General features: G+C 37.7%; 2 protein-coding genes across 4 annotated transcripts; one reads left to right on the plus strand and one right to left on the minus strand.

Moving 5' to 3' along the window:
- The first annotated feature begins 50 nt into the window (after positions 1 to 50).
- LOC122415614 (peptidyl-prolyl cis-trans isomerase NIMA-interacting 4) lies at positions 51 to 1452 on the plus strand. Of its 2 annotated transcripts, XM_043427894.1 has the most exons (4): positions 51 to 405; positions 692 to 811; positions 905 to 1052; positions 1257 to 1452. In XM_043427894.1, exons 1-4 carry the CDS (start codon positions 304 to 306, stop codon positions 1271 to 1273), a joined length of 387 nt encoding a protein of 128 aa, XP_043283829.1. In that variant the 5' UTR covers positions 51 to 303; the 3' UTR covers positions 1274 to 1452. The 2 variants fall into 2 exon arrangements, with proteins under 2 accessions (XP_043283829.1, XP_043283830.1); XM_043427895.1 differs by lacking the exon at positions 1257 to 1452 and having other exon boundaries at positions 58 to 405; positions 905 to 1144.
- Positions 1382 to 7660, minus strand: LOC122415613 (uncharacterized). Of its 2 annotated transcripts, XM_043427892.1 has the most exons (5): positions 7548 to 7660; positions 6056 to 6188; positions 2835 to 3014; positions 2273 to 2438; positions 1382 to 2043 (listed from the first exon to the last, which is right to left on the minus strand). In XM_043427892.1, exons 2-5 carry the CDS (start codon positions 6168 to 6170, stop codon positions 1842 to 1844), a joined length of 663 nt encoding a protein of 220 aa, XP_043283827.1. In that variant the 5' UTR covers positions 6171 to 6188; positions 7548 to 7660; the 3' UTR covers positions 1382 to 1841. The 2 variants fall into 2 exon arrangements, with proteins under 2 accessions (XP_043283827.1, XP_043283828.1); XM_043427893.1 differs by lacking the exons at positions 6056 to 6188; positions 7548 to 7660 and adding an exon at positions 3625 to 3745.
- Between the last annotated feature and the right edge of the window lie 2223 nt (positions 7661 to 9883).

Raw genomic sequence — 9883 nt, forward strand, 5'->3', positions numbered from 1 at the left:
ATTTTGATATTGCGATTGGTGTGTAATTTCGAGCTACACGGCCCGAAATGATCATTGTCTAAATATTCTCGGTTCATTCAATCGCTCGGGGTTCGATCAAAATAAATTTTGGAGAACACCTTCCCATCGGTGCTTTTGGTTTTTGTGCTTTCCTGAAGGGTGCGTTTGTGTTCGGCGCCGGTGTAACGTCGCCGGTTTACGTCGTTTTCGTTCACCGTTTATTTCCTAACCTCATTCGTTCCAATGTTTTTTTACGGTTGTACATAAAAGTAGAGTCAGTTTTCCAATAAAAGCATTATTAAAATGCCACCGAAAAAGGCTGCTGGAGCCAAGGCTGGAAAGGCAAAAAGCGGCGGTGATGATGAAAAAGCAAAGGGTGAGAAAAAGGGAGGATCGTCCGTTAAGGTTAGGATCGTATTTACGACTTTGTTACTTCATTTTTTTCTCCATCTCAAATGAACATTCGATTGTAAATATTTTCTCTGTACATATGTCAACATTCTCTTAATTGAGTACTATTGAGTCACATAAATTTCTTTTTATTTTCGTTTATTGTACTTTCGATAATTGCAATTCCTATGTCATTTTTATTTATTACCCCAATTTTTTTAGATTCGATATAACTTTTTGACATTTTTCAAAATCTTTAACTATCAATTACCCAAGTATGAATTTTGTCCTATATCTTCAGGTTAGACATATATTGTGTGAAAAGCAGTCGAAAATTCTTGAAGCAATGGAAAAGTTGAAAGCTGGCCAAAAATTTAATGAAATTGCAGCGACTTACAGCAAGGATAAAGCTCGATCTGGGGTAACGACAAAAAATGAATTGGCTCAAGAGAATTCAAATTTTTTGTAACTAACATAAAAAGAATTTTCATGAATTCTCAACATTTTTTTTCAGGGAGATCTCGGCTGGATGACTCGAGGTTCGATGGTTGGACCGTTTCAGGAAGCAGCCTTTGCCCTTCCTATTTCCAGTCTTGGCAATCCCATCTATACTGATCCTCCTGTCAAAACGAAGTTTGGTTACCACATCATCATGGTAGAGGGTAAGAAATAGAGAAAAAGCACAGGAAATCCGAGAAGATTCGATAAGTTGTAAGATTTGATAATAAATTGCAATTTTTATGATTTTCATTGACTTACTGATTTGTTAGCTTATTTCGATCAAGTTTCATAAAAAAAACTATTTAAAAGGAAACATGACAGATGGACAAAAACGGAAATTGTTTCATTACAATCAAATTTTGTAGGAAGTTACTCCAAGTGAAAACTATACTCTCTAGGAACAAAAAATTTCTGCACAAGTAAAAAATGTGCTGAAATATTGAACAAACAATACAAATGCAAAGGAATTGACAAAGTAAAACGAGGGAAGAAGAAGACACAAAGTCTGTATTTTATTTCAACGTACAAGTATAGGTTAATAAAATAATTGTGGCTAAACAATGATCATAAATATTGTTATCTGAAGTATCAACGCACATGCATACATTTATTTACGTTTTGGAACATTTGTTGAGAGAACAAATTCTAGAAATAGAAACAATTCACAAGTTTTAAGATTGTGTAGAGATGCACGAGATAAAAAGAACCAAACGAAACGTAAAAGCTGAACAGAGTTAAAGTCTGCAATAAATTACCATTTTCGCTCAATTATACGTGCTACTCAGTCGCTTAAACTTAATTATGTCTTTTGAGCATTAAAAAATATAACATACATATATCTATATATATTCGCAACAAACGTGGCAAATTTGATTTTGGATTAGAAAAAGAGAAATTTGATGAAAATTTAATAGAATTTTTTCACTTTTCCTTTTTCTCTTTGTTGGTTCTTAAACACGGAGATTAGGGTTGGAGAAACGAACGTATTTTAAGAGAGCATCGTTCTCCTCGCAAACCCAGGGTTTCTTGTGGTGGCAGGCAACGTCGTGCCAATTAACACCGTCATTGTAAAACTGGTTGAGAACAGCGAGACAATTTTCGGGTGCTCCTCCTTGAATAGCTTCGCGATTGTCAGGTTGAGGTTTGCCAATACTGTAAAAGAGAGAAGTTGGAATATTTGAAAACAGTCATTAATTGTTCAGGTCCAAAAATCCAGCAGAGTCAATTTTTGATACTCAATTTTTGACTTAGGATTCAAGAAACCCTAAAAATATTCCATTCCAATGGTTGAACAGTAGGAACCAGAATTCCACAAGGGAATTGTGAAATCATAAGGTTCAAGTAGGAAACCATTGAAACGGTAAGTCACATAAATAATTACCCTCCACTTTCCGACCAATCGTTCTGTCCACGGTCCACAGTAGGGGCCAATTTTTGAAGCTCCGCTGTCCAGAACCAACCATTGACTTTGAGCGGTTGGAGATCGGGTCTGTCACAGCCCTTGAAGTCACACAAACGTCCCGAAGTCCAAATGTACTTGACTTTGTCTGAAAATAATTTTTCATAAAGAAATCCTCCATAAAGAAATCAATTATACTAAATTTCATTGAAATTGCTCAAGAAATTCAATAAAGTGTGAATATTTGTTTCTTTCAGGGCGGGTTGTTCCAACTTCTAGGTAAGCGTATCTGACAGTTAAAAGTCTACAAGTCAATGCTTTTACCCGCCAGATAAGCTACCTAGAAGTTGGAACAACCCGCCCTTAGTCATGGAAGTTTACAGAATTTCTCACACTTTGTCATTGTCACAGACTTACTTTTCGAGATCGAAATATATGGTTTTGAAAGATTGTAAAAAATCCTCTGGAAGTTTTGAATTTAAATGGATATTTTGTTTAAATCTGAACTTGCATTAAGATGATAGAAATGGTAAGTAATGTTTACTTTGCACGATTCGGCTCTTTATGAATTCATTCTCGGAGGAAGTCTCGAGCGAGACGAGATCCATACATCTCTGTCTGCAGAAATTTCTCGCCGATAGCCAATCAATTTCCTGGCCACTAGTTCGTGGATCTGCCCACGAGTAATAGTAGCCTTTGCCGTTGAAACGCTCGTGTATGGTTCCTGCAAAATAAAAACAAAATCCGAGTTATCTTAAAATAATAATGAACGATATAAAAAATCATTGTAGTACAAAGAAAAACAAGACGAAAGTTGTTCGATTTTCTAAGATCGCATCGAGTGTACGCGGACGAAAAATTCTTAACCTAAAAAAACAATGACTGTCGGATACCGGGCGTTCTAATGACAAAATAAAAAAAAAAAAATCTACGAACATTCAATTTTATGTTTAATGAAAATTCGAAAAATGTTTTCAATACGGTATTCGACAGTTTTAAATCTTTCATGAAAGCCTTATCTCGCTTGTTTATCGACGATAAATAATTGTGACACAACAGCCTCGTTGGGTATAAAATTGAAATCTCAACGATTCGTTATTGCACAACCGATAACTATTTCACGTGACTTGTTAAAAGAAAATACTAAAGATCTCTAATAGTTAGAGACACGAAGATGCACGTAAGGGACAGTTCAAGGACTTTCATTGAACGGATGGAGAATTTACTGCTTCGCGACTTCGCCGGCAATTTTATCAGCAAATTTCTCAAACACGTGTCCCTACGAACGTGTGTACGAAGAACGCACGATAATGTTTTTTTCTGTTCTTTCTCACCCATGACACACTTAAACGAGGAATTTCTACAATCTTGTCCATCGCGTCCATCCGCGAGTTTCACTCTCAGCATGTGGATGCGGGTGTAAAGATACGAGCTGAACGAGGGATCGGAACAAAGAGAAAGAGAAAAACACCGTGAAAATAATGGACGTTTTGCGGAGATCGTAAACCCCGAAACCGCAAAACTGACAAATCAATTTCTTCCCTCGTGTCAAGGAAACATCGCCGTAATTACGCTCGTTTCATCGCGCTTAATCGCTTCCTTTTTTGGCGCATCGTTTAATGAAAGAGCTCTGCGACGACTTGAAAAAGAAATTTCAATGTGATATTTTAACCTCTTCGTGATCGTGCCAGCATGCAATCGTGATAAAATTACTCGAAAGCATCAAATTGTAGGGACGCTCGCATCACTGTTGATGGACTTTCTGGCTTTTACGGTTCATGCCTCTCGCCATTTTACGAGAAAAAACTTTTCAATTGTACTGGAAATATAATGACTTTTAGTGAATATCGTTTAGCAACGCACCGTTTCCGCACTGTCATACTCCATACTTTTCTCCTCTTGCTCAATAATAATACGATTTTATTCAATGACAAAATTCTCAGCCTCATGAATTCTTGGAAACATTGAAATTTTCTCAAAAAATGATAACCAACGAAAAAGCAAGTTTTTTTTCCCAATTTCGACTCGAAACGTTTATCGATATTTCTTCAAGCTAAATAATTCTAAATAAATTATTATTGTTGTCTTAAAAAATAAAATAATGAGTAAAACTGAACAATCGGTGGCCTGATGACCGTGCATTGGCTTTGAAAATTCAACGCAGTCATGAATATTCATGTCGTTAATATCTTTCTCATTGAAAACACCTCTTCGTCATTCTCCCTTTCGCACAAGACAAATAACTTTCCAAGACATGAATATGCATGATTAGAAAATCTTTCAGACTATTTATTCAATTTGACAATTTGTCAAAATTCATGAAAATTCTTTTGCAAACGAGAACCTACTTTAAACCCAAAACACTGTAACAAGTTTTTTCGTACTTCGATTTTTTTTGCATTCCTCTTTGCGCCGTTACTTGGACCGGGGCATTCATTGAATTGAAGAGCGGCTTCATTACCAGCCCATTTATTCGGTGAAAAGTTTTTTTACCACGCTGAGTTTGGTGTTTGCTCGTGTGACCTACAACGAGCAGTCACGACCTAGGCATCGATTGGCCCAAGCGTAAGTGCTTGAGACACACGCCATGAAAGACGAGCTAACGGATCTTAAAAACATGGACTCGAGTCGTATCACTTATTGAAAGACTTTCCCGTATACGGAAGAAGAAAGTTTCATAATTCGAACGCGCTCTGTTCGTTGAACACGTGACCAGAATCACCAAAATTCTCAGTTTTCTTTTTCCCATTTGTTTTTTCTCTTTGCTCTCACGAGACCTAGAAAATTGTAGTCAGCGTGTCCGGTTCGTAGAAAAATATTTGAAAAAAGTGCTCATTCGTCGGGGAGCACATTTTCTCTGTCATTATTGACATAGAAAATTTCGATGATTTATTCATTCGCGTTTAACCCGGGGCCATGAAAATTCCTGGCTTTTAATTTTGACTGGCGATAAATCCTCGAAATTCTTGAATTATTTCGAGCTCAATCCACTCATCGACAAATGTTTCGATACTTTTCCCTCTCCGAGAGTCTCGAATCGGAGAAACGATAGAAAACATCGAACATTTTTCAATAAGATTGGGGCGCCCGTTACAAGAAACGAATTTGAATAAAAAAGTTGAAAAATAAGAAGGATTTGATGGGTTTTCAGTGGTAAGCGAGATTCCGAGCGTCGATTGATCAACCAGGAAATAAAAGTGTGTATGGGCAACGCCCAATATTAGAGGACACGTTTCTCGTGACACTTACCTCGAGAATGGCACACGCGTCAAATTCTTATGTTAATAGGGTTAGGAGCGGTGTTCGAGGAGGAAGCGAGAGAATGGAGTTTCTCTTAATTGGCGAAGTAGGTGATAGAGACGAATTATTCGTGAGGAGGAATCACGTAGCAGTTTTTTTTTTTCTTGTACAAAAGCTTGATCGTGGTTGGAAGTACATTTGCCACGGGGGAAATCGATGCATGCGCACAGTGAAAACAAATGGTGGTTAAGCGAGGAAGCCACGAGACTTTACGCATCCAAACGTCTTTCGAACTTTCTCCATTTAAACTACAACATACTTGTAGTTTTTTATGCACACGAAAAAATATAATTAGAAGATAAAAGTTAATGAGAATGCACGCGTCAGTGGTGGGTGCTTCGAAGGCTATGAAAATTTTCAGTATTTCTGGACCTGAACGGCCAAATTTCATTGCCATTTTTATCAATCGACTCATTGACTCGATTCGAAGTTTCAAAAAAATTAGATGGAAAAGTTTATAATTACTTTGTGCACAAGCAGCCGGGATCGGTGGTTCCAACACTCTCGACGCGGATGGTTGAGGCTGGAATTGTGCCGAAGCAACAGCTATCAGAGCACCGAGTGCTAAGAGGCCCAACATTTTTGTGTCTTTTCCTCGCTGTAAAAAAAAATCACTCTTAATAAATAATAATAATAAAAAAAAATGAAAACGAAATGAATTTTCCATCGTCACGTAACAGGGATTCAATATCGTTGGGCCGACACTGGCCTGAATTGGCGTTTAAACCAGTTTCGCAGTTTCGTTCGGTGTCGAGTCACAATACGAAGTTTCTCGAGGTTTCATGGGGAAAAAGAAAATTCGATCAGATGTACCGACGAAATAATCGTCCTTGCTCGGACAGGGCCCTACAGGTGAGAAACTTTCTTTAAAACCGGTTTGCCGCGTCCACCCAGATTCGTATGTAGGGTAGGTGAGACTTTGGTGTCAAGTTGAAAAATATTTTTCACTGCACTTCGGACACTATGCGCCAGGAGTCAAAGTGGCTTTTCTTTTCGCTGCTTTGCTCGACATTCTCGTACGATTAACGCGAAAATTTTGAATAGCAGGGAAGATCTGACCTCTTGGATGAAGATGAAAATGCGAAATCGAAATTATTTTATGCCATTTTGTCGAAAATGTAGATTATAAATTGAACAAAAAATTTAACGAAATTAACACGCAATTTCGTTCGTGTGGAACTTTGAATGGTGAAAAGTTTTTCAAAATATATCTAAAAATATCGAGCTTTTGTGTTAAAAACACACGGTTTTATTGGTTTTTCTTTCTTTTTTAATTGGTATTGTTAGCCAAGATTATTTGAATAAATTCCTGAAAACTTTGTGGCTCCCGAAATTCTACCTGTCAGTGGCAGGTCACTTGAGATATGCAGCTACTATGAGCACGGCGTCGGAACAGATCAGAATTCTCGACAAGTATCCAACTTGACACTCTTCACGAGATCATTTTTTTCAAATTCATCCACAGAATTTTTTTTTATCGATTGCACATTCATGTCGGTTGGAAAAGAGATTCCGATTCAACGTGTCACGTCGATCGGTAACTGTATCGAGGGAAAAGTGAGAAGAAGCTTCAAAAATACCCGCGAGTTGACTCGCCTCAAGTTACGAAGTCAAAAACAAAAAATATTCGTTGACGCAGAAGGAAAGCAATCGAAATCGCCGAGCCAGAAACAACGAATACATCGAACGAGAAAAAGGACACGCATAATAATAAACAGAGAAGAAATTCTGTTGAAAACTCGTTCCTCGATCTCGATTCTCGCGAGTGGAGAAAAATAACTCGAAGGTACAAACAAAGGCAACAAATACACTTGCGGTAAGGAAAATAATAGTAAATGGTTGTGGACGAATAAGTCGAAAGAAAGAGATCGAAATGTAGAGAAAAAAAGTAACTCGAGAAGATGACGAAAGAGCGCGCAAAGCGTTGTATGATGGGTAAAAAAAGTTCGATGCTCACCTAACAACGCTCGCCAGCGAACTGCAATGCTTTCTTCCTCGGTCACCCCTATATATACACAATCCTCATTCCTCATACCCTCTGAACACGAAATCGCGAGAGTTCACGAGACAGAACACTCCTACGAAGTGACGCTACATTTCGGCTTGATTTTCGGCGGTTATTTACGTACACATATAGGTATTATGTACACATTAAAATCCGGTATTTTCACTGACACTCTTCCCTCTACTTCAATAGAAAGCAACTAATCTTAAATAGCTGAGTGCTAGGTGATCTTTCATTGGTAATCCGATTAATTTGCGCCTATTTTACATAAATCCTGGGTTTTTTAACTATAAACTGGGAATAAGGAACAAGAATTTTATGAAATAACCACAAAACACTCTCAAAGCATCAGAGCACATTTTTTATATAGAAGAAAAAAATGTGTGATCATTTGCTTATCTTCTTTCAATTCGATTAACCTAAAACGATGTTTCCTCGGAATGGAATGGTTTTTTTTTCTTGATCCAGGTTAGCCTTGACCGTGGTCAGACTGCTATGGTCCGGAAACGTGTCACATTTGACGATGATTTTTGGTACTGTGAAAGATTCTTTTTTCTTTATTCAGTTAAGTGTACCTTCGATGCACTCTTCATTTACGTGATATGAAATCAATAAAATCGTTGCGACGAGAAAAAGTACGCTGCTGGTCATATGATTCGATAATTTGATCGATCTAGTGGGCTGGCATAACCTAAAAACTGAATTTTGAATCGGCGCGTTGTTGTTTTACCTACGAAACTGAAAATACTATTGAGTCGAAAGAGCTTCTGGAAAAATAGGGACAGTTGTCAATAAAAAAATAAATAAGTCAAATTGAATTTTATTTATGTTACCATAAACGTGGCAAGTGCCATCGAACGTACATGTACAACAAACGGTCAAAATATACGTAAAAATTCCATGAATTTTACGACGGACAATGAATTAACAGTAGCCTTTGTTTATTCCTCATTATTCGTACATTTCGCGTCTCGAATTGCGCGTTCAAACTTTCTTTCCAAACACTTCGCGGGAGTATCATCTTTCTTTCGTTCTTCGCGTACGCTGTACGTACAGACATCACTAAAAAATTGGCGGTTAGCGTGCGTCAACCCGAATTACACGTCTGCGTGATACAACCTCTTTATATCGATCGATCGTCGAAAATTGCTTGCCGATAATTTTTAGCAGATATTTTACGACCATATACGATGAGCATGAATGTAGATTACAACTTTCACGTTCGTTGAACGCCCCGAAAAGCCGAAGTATCGTGTACGAGACCGAGCACACGTGCTTTGGGAGATTCGACCGCGTGGTAAGGCATGTCAAGCACGTCGAAATAACTACACGAAATAAAGCAGATGAAAGAGTATGAAGAAACATATTTCAGTGGATCACTTATTAATTAAATGTTTCGACTTTTTTCACATTTGACGCAATTGCTTCTGTCAATTCCAACCCCACAAAGAATTAGCCCAATTTCATTTTTATTGTTGTTGTCTCAATCGATAGGAATGTGACTTGGAAAGCTTTCCAAATTTTCTTCTTTTCGAACTGTTTGAATTTTTATTATTTACACAAGGATGCACTCTTTTTCTGGTTCATGCGTAACACAATTATTATAAAATAAAAGTCTTTCGGATCAAAAATTTCGCGAGTTTTGTCCGACGAACGACTAAAACTTTCGCATTAATTGAAGTCTTAGACAAAGGTTTTCTTTCACTTAATTAATCGGCTGCTCATATTCTGATGCCGTTCTGATGTAAATAACTGCCAACATGTCTTCCGCCATCAGCGTCGATCGGTTTAAAGCGCGCTCTAGCGGCGATTGTGCGAAAATTTCTATCGAAGTAGATGCAGTCACGGGTAAAAAGATGGAAAATTATTCGCGAATTTGAAGAAAACACCAAAAACGAAGGATAATTATTTTTTTAATGTTCAATGAATTTTTCGAAATTTCGTTGTTCTTAACATAACGGTCAATGTCATTTTTGAGTGACCATGGCACATTTTTACCAATAGCATGTAGCCGTCGATAATGAGAGCCCTCTAGCTGACGCAACCGAAAACCCGAACGGCGCACAGCACATACAGATTTATCAATAACAATGCAAGCCTCGTGTCCATTTTATTTTTATGTAAGTCAAAGTAAAAGGCAGCCATCTTCATTTATTCCGTATGTTTTGCGTTTTGCGTACACAAAAGTGCTCACGTGTTGAGCATCACGTTGAGAGATGCGCGGGCCTTTCGTGGAATAACGAAAAAGCCGGGTATTCTCGGAACGAAATTCAGCGAAGAAAGAGAAA

This window comes from Venturia canescens, chromosome 9 (assembly GCF_019457755.1).
Source record: "Venturia canescens isolate UGA chromosome 9, ASM1945775v1, whole genome shotgun sequence".
NCBI classification, from domain to species: domain Eukaryota; kingdom Metazoa; phylum Arthropoda; class Insecta; order Hymenoptera; family Ichneumonidae; genus Venturia; species Venturia canescens.